The sequence below is a fragment of the Odontesthes bonariensis genome, chromosome 21, assembly GCF_027942865.1.
Source record: "Odontesthes bonariensis isolate fOdoBon6 chromosome 21, fOdoBon6.hap1, whole genome shotgun sequence".
In the NCBI taxonomy this organism is placed as follows: Eukaryota; Metazoa; Chordata; class Actinopteri; order Atheriniformes; family Atherinopsidae; genus Odontesthes; species Odontesthes bonariensis.
In genome coordinates, this window is record NC_134526.1 from 12,122,999 (window position 1) to 12,149,895 (window position 26,897).

The following is a 26,897-nucleotide window of genomic DNA, read 5'->3' on the forward strand; positions in this document are numbered from 1 at the left end:
GACTGGAGACGGTCTGTTGGGAAGGCAAAGCCGTCAAGATCGCTAACCAATCGGTGTGTACGCAGGGAGGCGCTGCTTCTCCCGTTTAACTGGGGGTGACTAAGCGATCCTCAGACAGTGTGGGTCCAAGGAATAAAACCTTAACCCTCCCCTTCTATATTCACTGCCACACTGAACCTTGAATTTTTTTTCTGTGGGGCTCTATGTTTGGCTGCATGTTTAAATGATAATCCAGCTCAGTTAGGTACACTCTGTCTCGGAGCTGAATAAACTGTGAATAACTGGACTGGAGTTGTGTTGAAACACACTGGTTGTCAAATTATTCAAGATAAAGATGTGTCAACCAGGTTAACACTGTTTGAGATATCTCTTCCACCTGCCAACTTACCAGGCCATGAATCTCTGATATGGATACGTTACTGAAAACGAACACAGTCCAACCAATGTCACATTACTAGCAGACATCAAAATATAGGTTGCAAGGATGTGGCATGATAATGCAGAAAAAAAATAACATTTTGTACAGAGGGTGGTGTCTTTCCATAGAGAATTCAACATTAGAATTTGTTTTATCAAGCTTGAATCTTAAGTAGTGATGTTTTAGGTCTGAATGTTTTCTAATGTGTCAAAAGTGTGTTTTCCCCACATTTCATGACGAGGAAATGACAAATGAGACATCTTAATCTTGGAATTTTGACTTGGTGGACAAACTTAATTGATATGGGCATACGCAAAACAGTAGAGCGTTTCATCTTGGGGATTTGACAGTCCTACTCTTTCATTCAACATGTCTTTAACAAGTTTATTTGGAGATATTATTTCCTAAAATGATAGGAAAAAATATCTCCAAATAAACTTCTCCTAAAATCTTTCAAGTTTCTCATCAGTAATAACTGCTTATAATCCCAAAAGTCTGAAAATTATATTTCTTTATACCTACAAGTGTTTAAAGATTAAATGACTAAGTGCAAACAGGTTAATAGACTATGACACAATTTTTTTCACTTTTGGCCTCTTTTTGCACAAACCATGCAATGTTGCCACATGACACAATAATGATCATCACATCACATGCCTGTGAATCCTGTGCTTTCAGCCTGTTGTAGTAAAATTGTGTAATCCTGCATTGTTACGGATCAAATGAAAAAAAAAACGATTGAGCATCCACAAGCTGCACATTACATCAGGGTCACATGAGCCTGGATTCTGGGTCTGCTGATATTATAGCTGACTGAAGCCTGAACTGAACCTGAGCGCTCTCTGTGCACATGTGTAATGTCACAAATCTATCTTTTCCAAATCTAATTAGCAATGTGTTAATGATACATAACATAAGATGGACACAGAAGCAAGAAAAAAATGGATGTAAATGTGCAGATTTGAAAAGAAACTGCAATGCATTTTCAAAATCGAAATCACTTTCCTCTTACTGCGAATGTGGAGATTTGATTTGAGAGAAAAAGGCTCCTCTACAGCAACGGGTAACACACCCTGTAGCTCCATTTAATGAAAAGACCATTACAATGCATTCCATCAGTGAAAGCTCAGATCCACCTGGGAATATTCTTCAAGAGTGAGATGGATGTTAGGAAGCAGAGAGGTTCTGAGGTGCTGACAAGGGGCACCAAGCATAGGGTTTTCTTCAGATGACATTTCAAAGGGCTTATGGTCCTGGAAAACTCTCTCTTTCATAGTTGCTTGATCTATTGCTTTATTAAGAAACCGGTCACAAAATGTGCCTTCTATTAATAAAACAAAGGTGGACATATTTTGGTGCCAAGACTGGCTGACTACTCATATTTCATAGGACTCGCCACAGATTTACTGGGAAAAAGCAAAAACAATTTCTTATGTGGTGGAAGACTTAGTTAAAAAATTTACTGGTTAAAAAAAAAAGGTTCATTTTGTATTTCACAAGAGCCCATGTGTTTAGCCAATGATACTAAGATTTATTGAACATTCGCTCTCCACAACTTGAATGGGAGTGTTGTTAAATATTCACTTGCGTGACACTAGTGCTTATGAAATCAGCATTCTTTCAGGCATAGCACATTTGTTATACAGGAAATATAACTATGTGGTTTTTAGATTTTGTATCTGCACAGCTCTCCACCCAAAAGAGAAATCTGCTTCAGGAATCATTCGACTTTTATTTATACATTTTTTTTATTTTTTATATATTTTTTTTTACAATAACTCCATGAGGACTGAATTTCACATGTGATGTAAAGCCAAACAGACACCAAGCAGTTAGGTGTCACAGCTGCCACATGTACTTCTGGATTAAAAAAGAAAAAATGAACAACAGCTCAGCTTTCCTATCCATCTTACACACACGAGTATCGTTCAGCAAGCACGAGCCACACTTCAAATCAATTTCATTCAAAAACATTCACCTAAATTGAGCAAGAGGTAATATTTCCATCTCTAGAATGAATTTACCAGGCTTCATCAATTCTTTTACATGTTCTAAAATCTGTACGGATGGTTCTTTGACCTACTGGGAGTCTCTGATTGATATACCATGAAGTCACAGTAATTAATGGTGAAGTTTCCCGTGAGACCGAGGAGGGCTGAAGCTGGGTCAAAGGCAGCATTACGGAAGCCACACCAGACCTGCAGGAGCACTCAAGGCCCCCTGAAGGCTCATCAGTCAGACGTAGATAAAAGGTTTGAGTGCAAGAATAATGTTTAACCGAGAGGACAGTGTCAAATGGTCCATGAACTGCTTCCCCCTTTGCTCAGAGAGACAGAGGGAAGACAATTATTTCTGGGTTAAGTTTTTTTTACTCACACATAGGTGACATGGTTTACCACAAAGAAGCCAAATTCTGTTAACCACCATCAAACTTTTCAAAGATGCATGATTTTGAGTCTACTTATATTTCTCCTACAAAATTTTCAGCCTCCTCAGTTATCATCAGTTGCACCTCCCAACTCTGAACACTAACACATTTTAAGTGAATGAGGGTGGACTTCAAATGTTGTTTGCTACCAGCACTGATCAAACTGTATCAAAACAAAAATGTTAGTTTTTATTTGGTGAGTTTATGTTCTCTGCATGTAACCTACTACTTAAATATAGTTCAGCAGTAGGAGTCTCATAAAGAAATCAAGCATGGTCGAAAGGCTTTGACTGTGCGGTAAGGGTGTTTAGATACTGTGATCAAATATGAGACAGTGAACCTTTCTGCCCTGCCTGCCCCACAGGTGTTGTCCCTGAGAGCTAAATGTGTGAACTGATACGGGAAAACTGTTATCAGAAAAGGCTGAGAAAGGTCAGAGAAGTGGAGTTTTTAGTAAAGTAAGTAAAATTAATTTATATAGCACCTCTCATATAACAGTCACAAAGTGCTTCACAATGAATACCAAAACATGAAAATAAAAACCAAACATTATTAGACATATTAATGTAGAGTACCGATTCATCAATCTATCCGGGGCCACAATGCCTCGGATATGCTGTATCAAATCAAATTATTTACCTGTGATAAGATTATGATTATTTAGTGTGCTTGATGGCTTTAAACTGAACTCAACCTGATTGTCCACCTGAATAATGTATCTCTAATTTTATTAGATGCACAAAAAAAGGCTTTTATCATCTCAAGATAAATACAGTAATGTGCCCACAGATATGGCCCACAACTAATGCATTTCAGTGGTTGTGCTAATAACTGTAGGCATTAGGACAAAGACAAACCAGTTTCTTCATAAGGATGTCTTTGTTGTGCATGTGTGCAAACTGGGTCACAAATGAAGTAATACGCCCATCTGCCAATGAGAGCTCAGTCACCTGTGCAGCACACACTATACCTCTGCGACAAACAAGGAGAGACAGTCATACATCTTTGATTAGCATCAATTATTAATCCCAACACATGTTAATGGCTACCAGGTTCCATGATTCATAGTCTTGGTAAGAGAGATTCCTCAACAACAATTTGTATGTGGGTTACAAACGTAAAGCTGACATAAAGTGAGCAGCATCGCAAACGCCAGTGATTTGCTCTTTTGTTTTCTTTTATTATTCTTACATGTGAATTATGAAAAAAGAAATAGATATTTGTTTTAGGCAGATTCAAAAAAATGGTTCATTCTTGTGATTTTCATCATGATGAAAAGGTCTCTAAGGTCTGAAATTTATTGTGCAACAAATTCAGAAACACCTAAACATGTTAGGATTATTGATACTAAAATGTCTTGTCCTAAAATGAATTCCTTGCTATCGTGTAAACAACCCAAATTTAAGGACACACTGAGTTAAGGGGTTACTTTAGCAACTCAAAGGCTTTGGTGCATTGCTGCTAATAGTCTGTCATGTTTATTTACACCAACTAACATCATGTCTTTTTTAAATCATGCCTGTCATATTAAAGCATTGTAACTATAAGTCTGTCAGAGTAATAAGAGCAGTCCTTCACTTAAAGCTGAAACACTGCCAATGCATAATTTCATTTGCTTGTAAAGTATGTGATAGTTTATCTGTTTACTGTTGTCACAGATGCAGGATTATATTACTGAGAATTATATTTGGACAGAGAAAAACATTCAAAATATCATAAACAAACCAATGTTCAAGACTAAAGTTACCTTGTTTCATTTAATTTAAAGTTGCAATTTACTCAGGGAAACCTTTTTGATGTTTTAATATAATTAGTGTGACTTCTGCAGGGATGGTATTTGAGCTACTTATTCTATTTCAGTCCAGTGTTTCATGTCATTAACCAAAGATAGCAGCATACCCAACATAAACTTAAGCTAACTGTGACCTCAGTCAAAAACAAATACAAGAAGCTACTTCCTAACTAACCCTGCATAACAACATCATATAAAACCCAGCAGATAAATCCATATTCGTTATAGTTCACTCTGACTCATAGTTTAGTCATATATTTCTGGTCGGGCAGCATTCTGCTCGTCCATCTGCACAAACAGATGACTGTCTGGTGTTTCTGCTCAGCATCACAACCAGTCAGATGCCTGCTGGAGATGAAAGCGATCTCAAAGCCAGAATGTGTCTGCTAAGATTATCAATGGCAGCAACGATGAAAGTGACATGGCCAAAACTTCACAGCTCCTGCTCACAGCCAGTGGAAACACAGGTTTCGCAGACAATGGCCTTCACTAGTCCACCGGCCGTGACAAAGTCAACAATTCATGCCAAAAGACTTCTGCTGAACATTAACAGCAGATTTTAGTCTGGAACCTATCCTCAATGAATCTGTGCAGGTCTTTTGGGTATCAATCACTGAATTGTTTTTTCACATTTTTCAGTCAATAAGAAGTGTATTCTGATACTGCAGAATGATGTTATTATCAGGTTTTAATTTGTTAAATAAATTAGCAAATAATGAAAGCTTTTACTATGGAAATCACAACAAAAATGGATGTACATACTTTTCAATCAAGTGGTGTGTGCTGTTCATCCAGTTCTGTAGTGCCACACAGAAAATCTGACTATTCAAGGGAGAGAGGACTGTGTTTTGCTATTTGAAAATCTTTATTTTCTTATAATGACTGGTGTAAATAATCCTTTTTTTTTTTTTCAAATGTAATGAAAATGTGGTAATCTTTTATTGGACATAAAGTATTGAGTATACAATACATATACTAAATTGTTGCCTCTAACATGACATAGAAGTATAAGTGCAACAGTCCAATATATTTCTTATAACAATGCACACTGAAAACGTTGGAGCTGCCATCTAAAGGAGTAGACATGCAGACCAGAAAACTAATTTTGGCATAATGCTTCTGTCACATAAGGTTATTGCATAGGGACTAAAATAGAAGCAGCAGCAAAGCATCAACTGAGCAGCGGAGTGCAAGAGAAGTATTCCTTTTCATAACACAGGGATCTGCTGCAATACACTACCAACTTTAAGCCCAGGAGGCAGAGGAAGATCATAACCATAGGGAGGCCCGAGAAGGAACAGCCAGGGAAAATATCCTTGAATATAGAGAATGATAAATGATTAGTTTGCAGACTAAGATTCCTCTCTTAGTGAAAGAAAAAAAGCTCTCACTACAATAAGCTGGGAAGGAGAGGAGGGTCATCTCAGTGAACACAACCTAAAGAAGCTATTTAGAAACAGAGTTCACATCAAGTCCGTCAGAGCTTCGCCTACAGCAGCAAAATGCTTTTTCTACCATTTGCAATAATTCAATGGTGTCCAGCTGCATCTGTGACTAAATACAAAGAAACATTTAGAGGAGATGCTCATGTTGTTGACACAGAAATATATCCAGATTTGTGATCTCTACAATCAACAAGCTCCCTCCTAAAGAGCAACACTGTACACCAGAACTTTATTCACGAATCTGAAATTTGTGGTAGGCTACTGCTATGTCACACGCAATTTGTCTCCAAAAGAGCCACTTGGAGGCACAGTGCCTGAGGCCAAACTGGCGCCATCCACTTCCTGGGCACAGGCAGTCCAGAGCGGCCGAGCACTCTATTTATAACCTAGCATTATCCAAATGAGGCTGAAAAGATAAGACAGCAGCAAGAAAAGGCCACAGGTTGCAAAGTAGTTCTTGTGCACAGAAAGAGGAAAACTCCAAATAGCAACGGTGTGTTGGATTTTTTTTCTTTCATTTTTGAAAACACAGACACACAAACAAAAGAGTATCCTTCATAGCAGAAAGATAATCAAGAAACATAAAATTTGCTTCTAAATGGTAACAATGAACGGTGAAACAGTGATTTCATACCCATTCGTCTAAAATAGTGAGTGGTCCCTTTAAGAACTACAAAGCAATCATCTACTTCCTGTATGCCAGCGACTCTCAAAATACTCGAATAAATGTTCTAAGGAAATGTTTTAAAATGCGTTAAGGTATTGTTAAGTTTATAAAGACGCGACCACCCTGTTGTGGAAGAATTTAACGTTTGAGCTCAACGTTATTTACGATAAGGTTATGGCAGGACGAAAGAGAAAGATGCTAGCATTAGCAGCAGCTCTAGCACCTGAGCAGTCAACGTCGCCGAGGAACCATAGCAACCAAACAGAACTGAACTGTTCATGTACCAAGCAGAAAAAGCACATTAAATGTGAAAATGCTCTCAATGTCGAGACAGAACGAAGTCATTATTTCACCAAGAATGACCTGCAGCACAGACTGGGGGAGGATTTCTTCAAGCAGCCTTGCATCAGTTTGGCTAAAGCTTTCCTGGGCAAGGTAATATTGTCATCTCGCCCTTAATATTACATCATTTTAGTTTAATAAGAAATAATGTGTAAAAACTGACTGTTTATGGCAAGTTAGTCTAAAGATAGATTTAAGAAATATTACTTCTAACAAAAGACACCATATGCAACCATTCCAATGCAGCCAAGCTTCCTACGTACATATATCATACGTGCAATTGTGATTTTTGCAGCAAACTATGCTGCTTTTGGAAACGTATCGTGCCTATAAAGGGACACATGTGGCCCCATCTGGTGCACTGTGCTCACTCAGTGGCTGCACATGCACACATGAATAAACCGCGAGTTCATGGTGCGAAACAAATGTGGTCTGGTTACAACTGTAAATGTGTTTTACTCTAAACAAAGAAAAAAGATGGACACACCCTTTGGTTTCAATTGGCATCACACACTGCTCAACAAACAGTTATGGTGAGGGTAGTTTTGTGTGTGTGGGTGTGAAGACTAGTAAAAACCAAAGCACTTCCAGGCACGTGAGGCGGTGGCCCAGAACTTGCATGTTTAAATGCATTACTTAAATTATATAGACCAATATAGTTGGGTTTTGAATGGTAAATTGAGGCAAACCACTTTGTTTTCCTGTACAGGGGAATTCTGACCCCCCCTGTGATTCCACCCATGGAAACATAGTATGCTTTTGTAGCAAGTAGCCGTCTGTTAAAAACAAATCAATGTAATGTATTGACCAGTGGGGCTGCTTCATTGTACCACTAAACAGATTGGACTTTGCTGGGATTGTTTAATACTCATTGACCTTTTTTTTTTTTTTAAATGCCTTTTTAGCTTCTGAGCTTTAATAAACTGAAAAAAAGTAAAACCTGAACTAAACATACCAAAGCCTTGCATGGACCGAATTTGGGCTTCAAGTGAGGACCAAAATACACAGCTATAAACAAATATGATGGGCTGTATTTACGATACAAGTCAAAATCTTCATTATAGGCCAAATCTTTTTCATTTCTATTTTTCTCTTCGATCATCATTGAAAAAAGTACAATTTTATTAATATGCCATCTTGATAATGAATCACGATATGAACTAAATGTGCTTTCTCGTGGTAGGTGCTGGTCCGTAGGTGTGCAGATGGTACCGAGCTACGGGGGAGAATAGTGGAAACTGAAGCCTACCTTGGAGGGGAGGACAAGGCGTCACACTCAGCAGGAGGCAAGCGTACCGAGAGGAACACAGCCATGTTTATGAAGCCAGGCACAATCTATGTGTATCCAATCTATGGTATCTACCTCTGTATGAATGTGTCCAGTGAAGGTAAAAATCATTCCACAAAAAGGTTGCTTCATTTTGTGTGAATTTAGCCACGTCTATGTATTTATCTAATATGCTAACCAATGCCTGCAAATGCAAAGTTGATGTCAGAGAGGCGTTTGAAAGCATGTGTGTGTCTGTCAAATATGAGACTTTAAAGCTATTAAGCAGTTTTATGTTTTATTATTGAGTGGCAATGAGAAAAAGGAAGGAGACGGAGTGGAGCCTTGCTGAGTGATGCATATTGTATGCTGTTTAACTCAGGGGAGGGTGCTGCTGTGCTGCTGCGCTCACTGGAGCCCCTGCAGGGCAAACCCGTCATGAGGGAGCTGAGGGCAGCCAGACGCAAAGAGGGAGCCCGCCAACTGAAGGACAAAGAGCTGTGCAATGGACCCTCAAAGCTCTGCCAGGCTTTAAATATACTTCGTTGTTTTGACCGTAAAGACTTAGCTTCTGACACAGAGGCGTGGCTGGAGAGGGATCCAGACATTGGTCCAGCAAAACCCCAGGATATAGTATCGGCACCACGCATTGGAATAGAGTCCCATGGGGAATGGGCCAAGAAGCCATGGAGGTTTTATCTTCGTGGTCACCCATGTGTTAGTGTTGTGAATAAAGAGGCAGAAAGACAATCTCTGTCTGGAAATGTAATAAACAATTTAGATCCCTCAGATGTGCCGTTTGAGGCAGAACAGCAAAATGTCAAAAGGCCTTAACAGGAATATTCCTGAAACTACTCTGCCATCTGTTCCCATTTTTAACATCAACCATTTAGACAGAATAAAACCCTTTTCTATTTGCATTGTCAAGACAAACCAGGTCTTACACTTGAGAAATTAATGCTTAAAGTTACTCCTATTATATTTTCATAATATTTTCAGTTTTGAGAAGCTAAGATGATGGAATAAACGTTTTTACTCATTTTGTCTGCTAATTTTGAAACATTTCACATTTAATGAACATTAGTTGATGCTAATTCTTACAGTAAAGTTCCGGTTTTCAGTGACAGTAAAAGAAAAGTCGTACTTGTAATCATTCAGTAGTCTTTCCTCAGCTTCATCTGTGTTTTCCAATAAACATTTAAATTCCCCTCTCAGTGATTTCACAGATGTTTGGAGCGCTCCGTTTCCCTCAGAGCAAACAGCCTGTCAGATGTTTAGACTCTTCCCTTTCTTGCAGTCTCTCTCTTACCACCTTTGGGATTCCGAAGAAGAGGTAGCTGGAGGTCTGGAATGATCATTACTCATTATGCCCCTCTGAAGCAGACACAGATGATCCAACAGATGTGGGATGGGGAGATTATGTTGAACCCCAACAACAACCCGTGCACTAATCCTTCCAGTATTCACAGTGAACCCCTTAAGGCATATGATATGTACAAAATAATTTAATCATGTAAACAAACCTTTGGCTCAAATAGAAAATACTTTCTACAGTTTGTAAATCTCCACACATTAATACAATCTGCCCGCTTCTTGTTGAAGAACATCTTTGAGCAAGAGCACTTAGCTGTGAGCACCTGTTCTTAAACTGACACATTTTCCAGTTGGGAAGTGTTGAAGGCATTTCTGTGCCTCTAGTCCGTGGGTGATTGAAAGATGGAAATAATGGGATCCTCATGGTTAGTCACCACAAGGACACTGCGGAACTTGTCAAACAGCGTTTTTAGCTGCGAGCGCCTCATGTTCTCATTGTACATAATTTCTTCCAGGTGGTGATGTCCGCGGAAATAGTGCAGCAGCCTGAAAAAACAGACAACAAAATAGGCCCAAAATTGTGTTAAGAGCTCGAGTTTCACCCTCATCAGCAGTGTAAATCAACAGCAGACAAGACTTTTGAAGTTTTGATGACATTTTTCATTACTGTGCAGTAGTTGGCATACAGCACTGATTTTCAATATCCAAATAATTAACAGTAGGATAATTAACTCCAGATAAATTTCACAAAACTCAGTTAACACATTTTGTTGTATATTTTTGTATCTATTCTCAAGGAGACAAGCATTATGAGTTATAAGCTAAACTGTTAAAAGGCAAACTCCATTACCTGGCAAACATTCGCAGATCCTCTGGATTTTGTGCAGCAGGGATGTTAAGAATAACCTGCCTTTCATGCTCTGACAGGCTTGTGAGCAGGGTTTCTGTCATCCTTTTGTTGAGTGGCGAGTCTCCACCAGGCAGCAGCTCAGCACTGGAGTTTTCCATACTGGGGCTTGTTAGGGTCATGTCATCACTGCTGGCTACACGCATAGAGAACACATGTGGTCATACGTTCATTCAAAATTATTTGTTACATTTGTGAGAGCAGAGGAAAGAGTTAAGGGAGGACACACTTGGTGAACCGAAACTGAGAGCACTCGGGGTGCTGAGACTTCGGCCTCCCACTCGTGCAGCCAGTGGAAGTTCTTCATCCTTCATTCCAGGCTCATCCTCACTGGGTTGTACCAACAGGCAAACATATGTGTGCAGTTGGATAAGCAGGCGGTGTTGGAGCATCCACACCACCATCTGTATCAGCTGGGCCTGGTCAGAGGCAGAGCAGAAAACGTTACAGCTCTGGACAGGATAAACACTGAATTATAAGTTTTAAATTAGCTGCAGGTCCACAAGCTTTAAAAAAAAAAGAGAGTATTGAGAAAGAGCCGTGATACTGTTCTTTTTCTCATGAAAAATTAAGGAGTCAGACGATAGAGCTGATGTGTTTTAACCATTTATAATTTTATATTTATATTTAAATTTATAAACACGTGTACGTATTTTCTTACTCACACACAGATACTCATAAAGGAAGAATGTGGGGTGAGAATCCGCACATTTGCATTCTTCAATCCATATGTACACATGTTTTTATGTTTCTGATATGAAGTAAATTTGAAAAAGAGGCCCCGTAGTTTAACAAAAAAAAAATCAAAGACAATTTCAGAGAGAGGTTCTTAGTACGATTTTTTTCTCATTGTCAGTTTTCACAACAGACTTCCAGCAGCTGTGGGCTCTATAAATAACTGCAGCCATCCATCATGCAGATAAAACAGGAGTTGTTGGTCCTCCTCTTGTAGACTTGATGTGCTATGTGCACTGATGTGTGTTTTAGCTGCTGGTTTACACGTTTGCCAATTCTTTTTACCTCTGCAGGGTCCTTTGGTTTACAGAGCTGATTGCTTTTTACTTTTGTTGTTGTTCTATTCGTGATAACAGTCTCACACATCAAATAAAACAGATTTCCTTTTTCTTCTGCTTTACGGGTAAAACTGTGCTCCTTCCTATCTGTTCTTCATTGCATCCATTTAGTTGTGGTCCAAACAATGTCTCGATACGCAAATGACAAATTAGGGGAGTGTCTGCTTCCATTTATGGCAATGAATGGTAGTGGAAAGTATTATACATCTGCCCCCAGATGTTCCATCGCAGACTTAAGCCCAATCCCAATTCACCCCTTGGCCCTACCCCTCACCCCTTCCCCTCCGTTTTACGCGTTCACGTGTAGAGGTAGTGTTGTCCCAATACTCTTCCAAAGCCCTTCCCCTTAGCCCTACCCCTCCGTTGTAGCCCTTCAAACGGAGGGCTTCGGCCAGGCAGACTCCGTTTGAAGGGGTATGATATATTTCCCAGAATACAACGCGACTACCGGGAGATCGCGAGTCTTTTTAAAAATGGCAGAAGCAAAGACATGGATATGTCACAAATTAAACCAATGCAGTGGTCTCCTAAACCTGCCTTTTCCCTACAGACCAGCAGGTGGCGACTTTTGTTACTGCAAAAGAAGTCTGCTGTATAATCCTCACTTTAATTGTGACTTCAAACATTTTCTTAAAAAGTTAATGTGTAGTCTCACGTTTTCTTTAATAGAGCATGGCGTTTATTTAATTACTTATGGTCCCTCTCAGTGTAAATTAGACAACAGAGCACAATATGCTTTAAAAGAGGGTTAGTTGCGATAAACGTTCACTGTTCTCAGTCAGATCCAGCTCATAACTTCAGGTTAAAACAGACTAAATTGATGATGTCCCAAATACTGAACTTAAGGCTTCAAAATGTGAGTCTACAAAACAGTAGGGGGTGTCATTGGGGCTTCATCAATCTATTTTACACAGATTATGGTTTATATAAAATGTTTACATCAGGTTATTTCACCGAAATAATCAACCACATTGATAAATGAAAAACTAGGGATATTTCAGAGTAATCAATTCACTGCATTCAGCTGTTACAAATGATCTTACCTCCTGCGCTGGAGCTTCAAGAGGGTTTCTGAATTCTGCCAGTGAGACAGGCAGTGAGAACTTGGCTAACATGGAAGGCAGATCATGACCAGAGAACTGCTGGGCAAACTGCTCTGCCAATGGGGAGTATCTATTCAGGGAGAAATTGCAGAGTATAACACAGAGCTTTTCTATTGAAACATTTCTTTAAATTCAATTTTAGTTTTTCTTTATTCCCATATTTTCTAACAGTGTTGCTATTCTGGTCAGACGAACATTACTGTCAATTACCCAACTCTAATAGAGTGCACGGTAAGATGAATTAACAAGTTATTTTGTTTTGAAGTCACTCTAACAGTAGAAGAGTTCTGAAACCTTACTTTTAAGGCAATGACATTGATGAATATTTAACATTATTATGGTTCATTAGCATCATGCTTCAGATTAAACATACTCACAGGCAGATGTTGGCATGTGGAGACAGCATGTAGACATTATTCTCACACAGTGGGTAGATGATGATGGCCTTGCCCCAGTAAACCAAGTGAGCAGCAATTTGAAAGATCTAAGAGAGGAAACGTTAAGTTATCTGTGACGTGACAATAACACGACCTAAATGAGAAATCCTTTAAAACTGAACATTTGCTATTGCAGGAAAATAAATGTGTTTGTTTTTACCACAAATGGGAATTCCCTCAGATATGCATTCTACATAATGTCCACTAGATGGGAGTAAATTGCCTAAAATACAATCAATTCTGGCCAAAAATCTTCAACTCATGATTCACTCAACATCTCTACTATTGCTGAAAAGAGTTTTTGGCACCCATTTTAATGGTGTTACATATTGCTAAGGGGATCGGGACTATTGATCCTTCTTCTACTATACATGCACTATGAATACATTGTGTGTGTGTGTGTGTGTATGTTCAGTACAAAAAATGTTTGATACAATGCAACTTCTTGTAATTACTGAAGCTAGTTTTAAAGTAAACTTCTACATATATGGCTTGCAAAGTCAAAGAGTGGCATCTACGATTCAGATATCAGAAGTACAGAGGAGATGCAGGACGTATGAAGTGTGAGTGCGAATGTTCCTCACCTGTAGCAAGGCCAGGTCAGCATCCTGAGCGAGTTGCTGCAGATTTTTCACTGCCGAGCAAGTTTTTATCAGGCGGACCATTGCAGGTGAGCAGTCCAGTGGAAGCTGGCTGAGCAACGCCTTCTCACTTTCCAGTAGCAGCAGGGCATGATATGGCCTGCAGGACCAAAGACACCATACTACTTCTCAATCATCTGCATTTCCTTTTTACCTCCAGAGACCCCTCTTTCCACATCAAGTCTATACATGTCTCTGTAAACAAACTGGCTACTTTAATAAATCCCTTCAGGCCTGTTGTAATGTAAAAGGTAATATTTTAGACACAAACAAGTTTTCAGTTTAACAGAAAATTATTCAGGTTTAAGAAGGCTTTTTTAAGCAAATCATTGGGTTTGGTTTGTTTTATCAAATATCAAATATATCTAAGCCAAGAAATGGTGAAATTTTGTGGCCTAAATACACTCATGCTTGTTTGGACTTTGCATGTCTTTAAACTTAAATTAAACTTGTAAACAAGGAGATAAATGCTTATCAAAACTACAGCAAGTATGCCAAACTGGCAGTAGAGGGCAGTATGATCCACAGAAAACTTATGGATTCTTTAGACGCCCTTATCTACTTAAGCCTAAAATACAAACCCACATTGACAACAACTGGTTAAGACACAGCATTTCCCTGACATAACACACTGATCGAAAATTAGAAAAGCCCTTTCAAGGGTCAGAGACTTGTTAAGCCGGCAAGCTGGCCTATCGATCAACTGTTTATCCAACAACATGAATTAAAGAGAAATTAAAGCAAAAAGTTTTGTAAAAGTCTACACGTGTTGGTAAGCTTAAAGCATGTGTGTTTTTGTGTGTGTTAAAAACATAAACGTATCATTTGTCTTTTTCCTGAGCCACATCAGGTGAGGATTTTCACAGCTTACTGTCAAACATTATTTGTGGTTCTTGTGAGCAGCAACAAAAACAGTTTGATGATTGCTAACTGACAGTTAGTCATGAAGGTAAATGTGGGGAAGTGAATCTTTTTCTTTTTTAACTCTTTAAAAGAAGAATTTTTCCATTTCTTTTCTAAAGAAAAAAAGAAAACTAGTGGGATGTTATTGTAAAAGAGTTGTAAGAGTCATTACAATAATAAATACTGGATTAAGAAGAAGCCTCATCTTTATTAACAAATGTAATAACTTTTTACATGTGATTATGTTTGGTGGGGGAGAACTTGTGGCTGCTTATGATAGGTCACTTTAAGTATCACAGTCAGAAGTACAAGAACTTAAGTTTTCAGTCTTATTTCACATAGAACATTTATGAAAATTGTTCAACCTGTGTAACTTTTTGTGAATAAGTAACTTCAAGTGGACTGCTAGTCAAATAAAACACTACATCAATGACACCAGGAAAAAAAATACATAATGTGCATTAAATATTCAAACATACCTTATAGCCTTCAGGCTGTGCTCTAATGCCTCTGGGGGGATATAGTTGCCACCAATCCTGTGGATCTTGTGTGGCAAACAGAAACTCACCTCCAGCCAGTTGTTAATATGTAGTCGCACCACACCAGTTGTACAAAGGCTGAAAAGCCAAAATCAGAGTCAGCTCAAAGAACAGTATGTCATGTTAGGGGTCAGAAAAGAAAAAGAAAACAAATGTGTAACATGCTGAAGCACAAACCTGTCATAAGCTTCCTTCAGGTCCCTAGCTAGCTTACATTTTGGAAGAATTTGCCTAAATGGGGACTGGGGGCTTCCATCTGCTGACATCAGGAGAGAGGAAGCCCAGTATGAATATACTCAAACATATAAATTACAACCACAATGTCAGCAAGCTGTTAAGCTACACTGCTCTAAAAAATAATATACGATAAATTATATACAATTGTTAGGTTTAGACAAAGCTACTAATTTGTTATGGATAATGAGTGAGTTTCTTACTCTCAGTCATTGTGGTAATTTCATCCTGGACAGCCAGCATCAATTTGGCTTCTCGGGTCAGGTACTGGCAGCGGCGCTCCTCGTGCTGCAGGGCTATAGCAATGCGCCGAGACAGGTTGTGCATGCAGCTGATGACGGATGGGTCGGCATTTGCCTGAAAAGGTCAACAATGACATCAACCAAAGTATTTTGGTACTGTGTTGGGAGCTACGTGATTACCAATTACATGGCAGCTACGACCTCTGTTCTTTCATCTGTAGCTGATTTCATTTATGCGTCTATAAATCATTTATATGTCTAAATTACATTTGAGCTTCTCGTGTGAAATAAAAACTTTGTAGGCTACACAGTGAGCCAGTCACAATTATCAAATAAACATGTACATGCAATCATTTGAGATAATTGTGATCATTGTTGCATAATCATCTTCATTCACTTGTCAGAAAACAGCTTGGTAACATTGGCAAAAAAGGCATATTTCCATGTTTTTCACTATTTAACAGAATCTACTGACTGACTGTTGAAACTGACACTCCTTTGATGACATTATCTCGTCGCACCCCTGTCCTCGGCAGAGGTCATATTATAGCTATCATGTGAAAATGTTGTTTAGAAAGTCTAAAAGGCAAAAAGCCATATTTGTATTAACATTCCTGTATTTATCTCCAATAAATATTTGTTATATTTAATAACAGTCAGGTGAATTCTTCAATTATTAGCAGTCTTATGGTATAATAGTGGCATAAAAATGGACAGAGATGATTAAATCATCAAATTATATATATATATTTTTTTTAATTCAATTTCATTTAATTTCCAATGCACTTATTTATATGGCAAATGACTTCATGATCATGGCCGCCCTAATACACTGCTCCAAATTAGGAAACTTTACTAACAACAATAGTGTCAAGTGTCAAAATATGCATTTGATGCAGAATTCCAGTCACTGTTATATAATGTATTAAAAAATAAAAACTACAACATATGATGTTCTGAATTATTCTAACATGTAACATTTAGATGAAAAATGACTACAACTACCGGTAATTAAATACACAATCCTAAAACTATAATTTAAATATATAAAGAGATTTTTGTTTTTTTGGATGTTTCAACACTACAACTATCACCGTCGCTGGGCAGATATTATGTACAAAACATGACTGAGCAATTTCAGCCCCATCTGAGCTGTGGTCTTACTGGGTACCATGACTCAGCACGGGCAGGAACGGGGCTGCGCCTTGTTGAAAAGCATGATTAAGCATAATAAACTGGCCCCTCCTCTTTGAGTTTCCCATAATTTCACAGATAGTTAAGCGTTATCACTCGCAAACACCCCTCCCATTCACAGAATACAGATTAAAGGAATGCAAACTCTCCATGTCCCACCCATAGTCAGCTAAAACAAGTAAAACATCATTAAAATAATAAAAATATGATAAAATGTTAAACGTAAATCCTGATATTGAAGTATCAACTAAGGCTTTAATACAATAATACTAACACTAATACAAAGAACAAAAGGGGAGGTTTATTATAAAGGTCAATTACAACTTAAAACTTAAATTATATGAAGATTTTTCATACCCGTAGTGCAAACACCACATTAAACAAGATCATCGTTGGCATTTCTCTTTTAGGTGAAGGATCTGTTTTAGAAACCTGAAAAGAGAAAAGAGAAAATTTTCAATTTTTTTTCACATGCAAAAAAAACTAAAAAACAAAACTTGCTTTATAAAATAAAATAAAATAAAATAAAATATAAGTCTGCAACTTTTATACAATTTGGTCAACAGTGTAAGTCACAATTACTAATGTGGGCCAACAGATTGTTTTCAAATTTCTCAAAATAGCTTTGATCTTTGAAATGGTCAAAAGAATATAAAAAGGGCACAAAACAAATCGAAAGTCCAGCATGACAAATTCAAGCGTCTTGTATTTTTCAAACTCAGAAAAACAAATAAACAGTTCAATCAGCACAAATCAAAGAAAAGCAGCAAACTCACTCAATTCATTTAGAAAATTTAACATTTTGTTACTTTGTTTTGTTTTTTAAAGGACTTTGAAGAAACTAGAAAAATGAAACATGCATGGTTTTCACATCTCGTCATGATCTCCACTCCCAGCAAAGCACCCTGACAACATGAGCTGTGAATTTTTACACTAAAAGAACAGTAGGGGGCACTGCTGAAGTTATGTCGAACCTGCCAAAATTCAAATTTCCAGTGATGTGGTCAAACAAAACAAGCCATAACAAGCTTTTTATAGTTAAACGCAACCTAATAGCTACAGTAAAACGCATCCCAAAAGGCTGTACCTTGCAATTAAAAAGTGGACTTGAGAATCAATTTTTCCATTTAATACGGTAATATATCTTTCCTGTGTGTGTGGGTGTGTGTGATGGGGGTAGGGGTAAAATGATCTCAATAGGCCCGCTCACATTTATTCTAAATGAGTCAACATATCCAAGCTTTTAACTACACCTAATTTATTGTTATTCTGGGCAACAACAAGTTACTCAGTTACTGCCGTATAGGTCAGCGGCCAAGAGCTGGATGTCTTCTGCATTCTTAAAGAACAAAAACTTCAGAGAATTCGTATGATACATCTGATGTTTAACTACAGTACAAATATATAAGGCTTGCTGGGAAAGCATCAAGGTTCATGAAATTAAAAAATTCCTGACTCATCATCGATGAGTCTGTCCAGTCTAGATATTGCAAGGTGCTTTGGTGGAGATGAGGCTACTGAATAACACTGAAACAAAACAGCTGATCTAATTAGGGAATGTGCAGCTTTTTACAGATGTGTTACAGGATCTACTTCCAGAAACAACAGGGGCAGCAACTGTGTATTCTACTCAATAGACTGGAATTAGCGAGGGTATTTCAAATGATCTCTTAATGCTCATGTGCTATTTAATTTCAAATACAGTTAAAATAGATGTGGGTGGAGGGCTGGTAAAATCCTTATCTGCTGCGACTCAGTCTCAGCACAGTAATTGCCAAGCCCTGGTTTATAGAATTAGCTTAAAATTTGTCTGTCATTAGAAAAATATTTTAAAGTGGGTAGAAGCAGGCAGTTCACATGAAATAAAAAAAAATCAGACAGAATGTATGGATATTAATATGAAACTGCCAAAATCAGAGGAGAAAGGAAAAAGCTGTGCCAGGTAAGAAAACAGGAAAAGGAAATAACTATAAATAGACTAAGTACTGGTTACAGCTACCTGAATATGACTTTTTTTAATTAAAGATGGGTTTCTGTAGCTTGTCATCACAGAGGTACAAAGATTACTACGAAGCAGAGAGCCGCAAATTCAACCCAGTTTGTTTGATAGTTGAGCTACTAAACAAATATAAAAAGCCAGTAAACTTTGCCAATCACCTTAAAAGATGGATGAAAATGATAAAATATCCGAGAGGATCACAGATTGTTGCCAAAAGCAGATCCAAGTTAGTAAAAGAGCAGACTGAGGTTCTGCGAGTCCCAAAGCCAACAAAGCTTTTGCAATTCTTACTCCACGTTTCAAAATGCAAAACTCTGATCCCATTTGTGCCATTTATCACTAACGCTCTCAGTGATGTGTCAGACTATGCAACTATTCACTTAGAAATATGACAGCTAGGTCAGTCTGTGACACTGGCTGGTGATATTGTCAAATAAGGAAAGCAAAAACACAACCAGCATTAAAAAAACATGTAAGATCAAGATCATAATCATAGCTTACATTTTTCAAAAGTATATAATTGAACTTTGAACTATTAAAATATTGTTTTTTGATGGATTTATTGAATTATTTAATCTAGAGGAATTTACAAAAGATGAAAGTTAATTAAAGAAGTTCATGACAATCCTATGAGTACTGACTGCAGTTTATTCTTGCCCCTTATTATCGCCCCAGGAATGTTTGTATATAACCAACCTGCCTAGAGTTAATGTCAAATGAGTGATTGTAATCAGTGTGAGGAAAGGAGTGGGTGCAACATGCCCTCATGATCACAAGTTTGCAAAAAAGACACTACATATGAAGGATAGGACTGTGTGGAGACAGTGTGGAGGACAGAAAATGTATATTTAGATATGTGAAAGCACCATTAAAGCCACAGGGAGCCAGCAATTCATCTTAAATGACACTAACTGTCTTAAAGGGACACTATGTAATTTCTTCCCCCATCTAGTGGTGCAATTTTATTTTGCAAAGTTGAATGAATTTGCTCTCTAGCGCCTCACGTTTTCAAATGTGCGCTGCAACTTCTTGAACTACGGCAAGCGGAATGTGTCAAGATTCAAGAAGCTATAGCTTCAGACTCAAGGTCCATACAAACAAAAAGAAATCAAGACACACAGTACAAAGGATTATATAACACACATACAACAACACTATGAATACAGATGACAGATAACATGTCAGATAACATAACATCTCCTTTGGTGTGCAAGCAATGCAATTAGTCATATTCCGGGAGTTACCGGAAGTGACGTCGACGCAGCATTAGCATTAGCAGCGTTAGCAATAGGAGCATTAGCAGCGGTAAATAAACTCCCGGTAAACTTACAAACTTTCTAATGCCTCGTTTTGTGAGTTAAGAGCCTATGTGTACTACGGCAGAAGTTTGGTAACAATCAATGCATTATTAGTGGGATCATTTACGAGATAAAATCTATTTAGCATTTTTTTTTTTTTTTTTAACTTTATTAGTAAATCAACAAAATAACAGTTTACAAATGTGAGCATAACTCCAAAAAGAAGATATCCAGGGGGAGCATAGGAATAATAATAAAAAGAAGAAGATGATGCACTTACAAAAAGAAAGCTAATGAACACAAAGACATATGTGCCAAGGAATAAAATCTATTTAGCATTAGCGGCTGTAATAAGCCATTTGGCGGAAATGACGTCACAATGACGTCATTTCTGCTTGTAGGCCTGGTGGGGAAATCGCGATTCGAAGTGCTTTATGTCCCTCTCGGCACTTCGTCATTTTTCATAGACCGGAAGGACATGGCAGCCTCCATAGAGCTTACCTGCTCTATGTAGATACAGACAAGTTATTCTTCACTCAGGAGGATAAGTGAGATTTTTGACAGAGATCATTTTACACCAATGAGAACTAACTTATGAATGAATATGTTGATTTGAGCTAATAAATGACTTAATTTATTACATAGTGTCCCTTTAAAACCCTGAAGATGAAGAAATCGCAGCAACAAACTCAATTGCAAAAACACCTTGCTAATATTTTGTGGTTAAAACCAAATAGTGAATGTCTTCATCAGGGTTAATCCGTTCTTACTTGGATGATGGGAGGATGCTGAAGGAGGGTAGGGTGACCCACAAAACGAACATTGTCTATCTTCAGTTCAAACTTCTTTCCACACATGTCAGACTTGGTAGCAAGGATGGTGGCGAGGATGATGTCTGAGAACCTCGAACAAGAAAGAACAGACTCAGTAAGAAACCGTAGTGCAGGCAGGGAGGTCACACCACAGGAAAATTTGATACAAGTGAGAAGGATTATATTAGCTGTTTGCTTACAGTTTTCACACATCTGCCTACAAGAGGGGTTGCATTCATCAGATGAATCTGACTTTAATGTCATTTAACAATGAGAGAATAAATAAAAAAGCTTTTGTGGCTACTGGAGAGGAGAGAAGAGGAAGAGGCCTCCTGGCAGAAAAAAGTGCAATTGATACATGAATGGGGAATGTGAAAGACTCATGCTGGTTTGACTCAAATAACTCATGCTGCGATCAAAGGGATAAAAATTAAAGTGTTGACTTCCAGAAAAATTAAACTCTATGGACTTTCTCCACCACCACAATTTGAAAAGAAGAGTGTGCAGTATTTGCTTAACTTTAGTTTGCATTTGATTTGAATTTTAAATTGCAATGCTGAATCTACATGCTATAATTAATATAACCAATGTCAGTTCAAAGTAGTTTTAAACCGATGATTCTAATCCAAGCATTGATTCATCCCCTGTTGATCATTTAATGGGATTTTACTAAGATCAGGGTTGGAGATCCATACAGGACACAAAATAGGAAAGAAGGGATAAAAAAGACAAGGGTGATCTAAGCGAAGGAAAGGTGGTTGAGAATGATTTGGTCTTACCCTGCTACCAACTGTTCATCAGTTAGAGGAGTTTGCTCCCTGAAATGGGAATTGGGCCACAAAAAAAGAAGAAAAAAAGCAAACAAAAGGGAGAATGCAACACACAGTTGGGCTAAATGCAGAAAATGGACATTAAAACAACCCAAACAAACATGTGATACTGTGATGTGAAAATGCTGGTCTGCAATGATTTAAGCACATTACTTGTTTAATCTAAATAAGTCTAATTAGCAGTAATGCTCATATCGTTTGCTTAAATATCAGCCCTTAAAACTGCAATGAATGCAACTGCAATTTCAAACAATATCCAAAATTATAAAATAAAACTTGTTCATGCAGTCATAACTAGCCCTTTAAATAATGCAGTCCGGCTCAGGGTGGTCTTTATAAAGCTATACCCACTTAATCCAACTCAGGGTGGCGGGGGGTGGGGGGGGTGGAGCCTATCCCAGCTGTGTTTGAGCGAGAGGCGGGGTACACCCTGGATAGGTTGCCAGTCCATCACAGGGCCACATAGAGACAAACAAGACAAACAACCATGCACGCTCACTCTTAGGGACAATTTAGAGTCACCAATTAACCTGATACGCATGTTTTTGGACGGTGGGAGGAAGCCGGAGTACCCAGAGAGAACCCACGCATACACGGGGAGAAAACGCAAACTGATACCAGGTTATTAACGAATACAAATATGGCAATCCACCCGTGTTATTTATTCAACAATGCCCCCTGTGACAACATGAATTTCTTTAAAAGTCAAGGCTGGCTATCCTGAGTAATTTATAGTTTTGTATCAATGCACCTATTATCTCTTTAAAAAAAAAAAAACATCTTAGAAATAGAGTCAGTTGTGCAAAAAAGAGGAGGTCCCAAAGGCCTCGGTTCCTTGATAGAAGATGGTTAAATTCTTACATGTTCCCGCTTAATAAAACCTTGGAGCCAACTTAAACCAACTAATGACTAGGACTGACCAGCATCGCCATCTGTGAAGTGGCTGCACAATGAAGGTAAAGCAAAAGCCAAGACTTTTCACAAAAAATGTTGCATATCACAAAGCAAATGAAATATAAAGTAATTTAAAGTTGTGCTTTAGAAGCATTCTTACTTTTCAACAGTTCAGATAAACAAGCAGGCTCAAACAACAGCTGGGCAAATAACAATATTTAGACAAATGAAGTGATAACGCTTACATTTCTAAGAGTTTTGCTTTAAGCTCTTAAATATTAACTTTAACAGTGATTAAAATGCATCAACACTTTGATTTTTGGTGGAAAAAACAAAAGCAAGGGGGAAGGAAAGGGAAATGAGCTTAATAAACTCATTTTGATTTCAAAATAATCTGTGTACATTTCAGTCAATTAAGAAACACATTAATATAATATGAAGGCCAAACATACCTTGAATCACCATCCTGGTCTTCAAGAACATCTCCAGTCGGGTTCAGTGCATATGGACTTCTCTGTTTTGCTTGAGGACAGATGTTGGTAAGGGTTAGTCAATCGTGAAACATTTTAGGTTTACCTTGTCAAATATACATCATATCAGAGACATATACGCATAAACACTGATAGTCCGTTGGTACGAGGACATAGTTTCCTATTGTTGTGGGGTTTTTTTTCCTTATAACTTTAAAAAAAAAAAAAAAAAAAAGGTAGTCTGTGGCCATTGCTGCACACTTTGATGAGCCTGCCATAAAAATGTTCCATCCGCTCCATCTCCACCAGTCGAAACTGTAACATTCTGGCTTTAAATGCCAGTGAAGATTAACTTCTTTTGTGCATACTGCCATTTGGCATCAAGTAAATTAGACTGCCAAATAAACAAAGTTAATCACGGTGTTTTAAAGAAAAACGGCAAGCAAATTGACTTGGTTACATAGGACACTACCTTTCCCTATTTAAGGGAAATTACGTTAAATCCATAGAGACAACAAGCTAAGATCAAAAACAATCACAACAGCACATAAAGGAAGAGGAACAACGTACACAAGAAAACATTACCTAACTAAATCTGGCTATTGCATTTGGTTATGAGATTTGTATCAATACTAGTGCATTGCATTTGTATGTGGTAGCTATAAGAGAGTAACTGTGTAAAACTAATACCAAAAGAGCATGGGTTTCCGCTTATTGAGTAAATTTGAGATTGCTCGTCTTGGGTTTGTGCTAATACTACGCCTACCTGAGAGAGATGACGGACATTCAGCGACTTTTTGAAAGGGATACCGAAAAAGAAGTTTGTTCCCTCTGCTGCCAGAACTAACCAGTATAACGCTTATGGGGCTGGTTTTGTCTCCGCTTTTATATACGTTATTATGTGGCTGACTGTACATGGATTTTCGGTCATCTGACAACCCGTCTGATGGGTTAAGCATCATGTTAGCATTCTAGCTAATGCTACGTTAGCTGTGCCACAATTGAGTGTGTCCACGAGCTGACAGCAACAGAATGATAGCTTATTTCAGGCGAACCTCTATTTAAGGTGAATGTTCGCTTCTCAAAGACACTGACCCTTCACAATTTTAACGTAAATACAGTTAGTTTAACCCTGGCTATAACCGCTCATCCATCTGCCGTTGGCAATGTTATGTATCACTTGAAGAAATGTCCGGCTGGAAAAGGAAGTCGACTTTAAGTTCCCCCCATTTCACCAAGAGCAATAACGTGTAGATATACAAACCAATGCCTCACACCAAATCACCGTGTTTTCAAAGGAAATGCAAATGCAGTCTTTTTGTAAAAACTGTATAATAATGATAATAAATTATGTAAAAACATATTAATATGTTAGTTTTTTATTATTATTATTATTTTGTGAATGTTCTTTTTTGTGTACTTTTATTCTTTTTTCTTTTTTTATCATTGATTGTTTTTCTATGGGATCTGGACCACGAGTCTTTAATAATAAATCTATCTAATATATCTTATATGAAATGCTTAAGGGATTTAAAGGCTAATGTAGTAGTCAACATGTAAAAAAAGCATTGTCTTTTTTCGCCCTCAGTGGATTTGATAGTTTTGCACCGCAACCTCCATAGTTCAAATGCTTGAGAAAGTAATATTATTGATTTTTTTAATTTATTTTTTTTAACTAACTTCAAGATAGATTTAAGAGTTAAGAGTTCTTTCCGGTCCATGTTTGGGCTGAATCAGATTTTATCCTCTGGGATAATGCTGCCATAATTTTCCCTTTTTTTCTGTCACCACTAAAACTTGGCTAAAGGGATGACACTTTTTAAGAAAAAATAAAGTCCGGAGTTCTTGTGAAAGGATGAGATTCCTCCTTTTGGTATTTTGATGCACTGTTATCGTCTATTTCAGATGACCCCTACCCTTTTTTACATCAAATCTGTGGGACCCATAATAATGTTGGTCATGTTGAGACATTGAAGAGAGTACACCCCCCAATATAATGCATTTAATGTTCTACTTTATTAACTGAATTTAATTCATTTGTTCCTGAGTTTATTTTTGTAATATTTTATTTAATTCACATTAGCAGCTAGATTTGGTCAGGTACATTTGGGGTGTCTATAAATGACATTTGTACAGGCACTGTGGACAGCACAGGGGTCCAGGAGAAGAGACAGGAAGACCGTGCGTGTCGAGTGAAAAATGAAAACAGTGAGCAGTATGCTAATGTGCTTGTGTGTACGTGAAGAACGAACCCAAGTAAAAGTTTAATTTTGAACTTATGCACGCCTGGCATCCCTTTTTTTGGTGTCCAAGTGTGCAACAAATATTGGAGGCACCGCTGGGATGATTAACGTCGTGCTCAGTGTGACAAACGAGGACGGAATTGCCTAAATTGATGACGACGGGAGCGCGCAGTGTCGGGGCTGCAACACACACGATGGATCTGGAAGAGTTTGCAGAAACGGTATCACAGAGATTGTGGCTTTTGCAACTTGATCAGCTCAAAGAGGTGTGTGTGGAAGTTAAAATCCCGAGTGGAGATGTCACAAGCAGGCGAGCGTTAATCCGACAAATAACAAAATACATTGACGATGTAATTAATGACGAAGAGAAGGATGTTTCAACGGGTTTTCTAAAGAGGATGCTGAAACTTGTTGAACAATTGATTGGAAATCCTGGAAACACAGAATGTGAAGAAAATACAGAGAATACAACAGAGACAACACAGATCAGCCAGGAAACAGAGGAAGAAATGAGCTTAGCAGAAAAATACAGACAGCTTCAGATCAACAGTCAAGCTCTGCAGGATGAAGTTAGGAGGCTGAGTGAAAAAGTGAGCAGTGCATCAGCAAGTAAAGCTTCAGCTCCTCAAAACGTGTTGCCTACTGCTGTGAACAGACTCCCTGAAGTGACAATAAGGAGAGAATTCAAGATTTGTGGTCAGATTGGGGAAAAGGGGCAGAAGGACAGACTGTCATACACGAACCTGATGCATCAGATCGACAGAGGCCTGAGTAAAGGACACAGTGAGGCTGAGGTCATGGAGGCCGTGATCAAGTCAATCAGTCCAGGTTTGAGTATTCGTGATATGCTTGAGATAAAGAGTGGCCTTACCCTTCCCCAGCTGAAAGGCATATTAAAGGGACATTTCAAAGAGGACAGTTCTACAGACTTGTACCACAGACTAATAAACATTACACAAGATAGTCGTGAGTCCCCTCAAAACTTCCTCTTCAGAGCTATTGAGTTGAAGGAAAGGCTGTTACTTGCTTCAAGAGAAGTGGAATCAGATGAACAGTACAGTGCCGAGCTCATCCAGAAGAAATTCCTGAGGTCAGTGAGTACTGGACTGTTAAGTGACCATATCAAGTTTCAGCTAAAGCCTTATCTTGATGATCAGAGGGTGACAGATGAAGTACTCATCGACAGAATGAATGAAGCTGCTAGTGTTGAATTAGAAAGACAGTCCAAGCAACGAAAATACACAAGCAGCAAGGCTCCAAAAGTAACTGAACTACAGACGGAAATGCAATTTAGTCAGCCATCTCAAGGTGCAGCTGAAGACAGAGTTGGGATCCAAGAGCAGTCAGCTGAGGTTGTGAAGCCCAAGAGCCGAAAAACACCGACAGTCACCAACTCAAGAGACTC

General features: G+C 38.2%; 2 protein-coding genes across 4 annotated transcripts; one reads left to right on the plus strand and one right to left on the minus strand.

Moving 5' to 3' along the window:
* Positions 1 to 6,754: 6,754 nt before the first annotated feature.
* mpg (N-methylpurine DNA glycosylase) lies at positions 6,755 to 9,587 on the plus strand. Its single transcript, XM_075453520.1, has 3 exons — positions 6,755 to 7,185; positions 8,276 to 8,480; positions 8,742 to 9,587. Exons 1-3 carry the CDS (start codon positions 6,925 to 6,927, stop codon positions 9,191 to 9,193), a joined length of 918 nt encoding a protein of 305 aa, XP_075309635.1. The 5' UTR covers positions 6,755 to 6,924; the 3' UTR covers positions 9,194 to 9,587.
* On the minus strand, positions 9,112 to 24,611 carry nprl3 (NPR3-like, GATOR1 complex subunit). 3 transcript variants are annotated; one of them, XM_075453518.1, is made up of 14 exons: positions 24,016 to 24,611; positions 23,232 to 23,301; positions 21,835 to 21,873; positions 21,014 to 21,146; positions 17,304 to 17,378; positions 15,714 to 15,867; positions 15,454 to 15,532; positions 15,217 to 15,354; positions 13,778 to 13,934; positions 13,134 to 13,240; positions 12,697 to 12,826; positions 10,810 to 10,999; positions 10,524 to 10,716; positions 9,112 to 10,219 (listed from the first exon to the last, which is right to left on the minus strand). In XM_075453518.1, exons 1-14 carry the CDS (start codon positions 24,209 to 24,211, stop codon positions 10,054 to 10,056), a joined length of 1,827 nt encoding a protein of 608 aa, XP_075309633.1. In that variant the 5' UTR covers positions 24,212 to 24,611; the 3' UTR covers positions 9,112 to 10,053. The 3 variants fall into 3 exon arrangements, with proteins under 3 accessions (XP_075309633.1, XP_075309632.1, XP_075309634.1); XM_075453517.1 differs by having other exon boundaries at positions 15,454 to 15,535; positions 24,016 to 24,607; XM_075453519.1 differs by lacking the exon at positions 21,835 to 21,873 and having other exon boundaries at positions 15,454 to 15,535; positions 24,016 to 24,607.
* Positions 24,612 to 26,897: the final 2,286 nt, after the last annotated feature.

Coding starts and splice junctions, on each gene's coding strand:
- mpg (XM_075453520.1), top strand. CDS start 6,925: ATGGCAGGACGAAAGAGAAAGATGCTAGCATTAGCAGCAGCTCTAGCA. Junction 7,186..8,275: donor CTAAAGCTTTCCTGGGCAAG/GTAATATTGTCA, acceptor TTCTCGTGGTAG/GTGCTGGTCCGTAGGTGTGC. Junction 8,481..8,741: donor TATGAATGTGTCCAGTGAAG/GTAAAAATCATT, acceptor TGTTTAACTCAG/GGGAGGGTGCTGCTGTGCTG.
- nprl3 (XM_075453517.1), bottom strand. CDS start 24,211: ATGATGCTTAACCCATCAGACGGGTTGTCAGATGACCGAAAATCCATG. Junction 23,302..24,015: donor ATGTCCGTCATCTCTCTCAG/GTAGGCGTAGTA, acceptor TCTGTCCTCAAG/CAAAACAGAGAAGTCCATAT. Junction 12,827..13,133: donor CCACATGCCAACATCTGCCT/GTGAGTATGTTT, acceptor CTCCCTGAATAG/ATACTCCCCATTGGCAGAGC.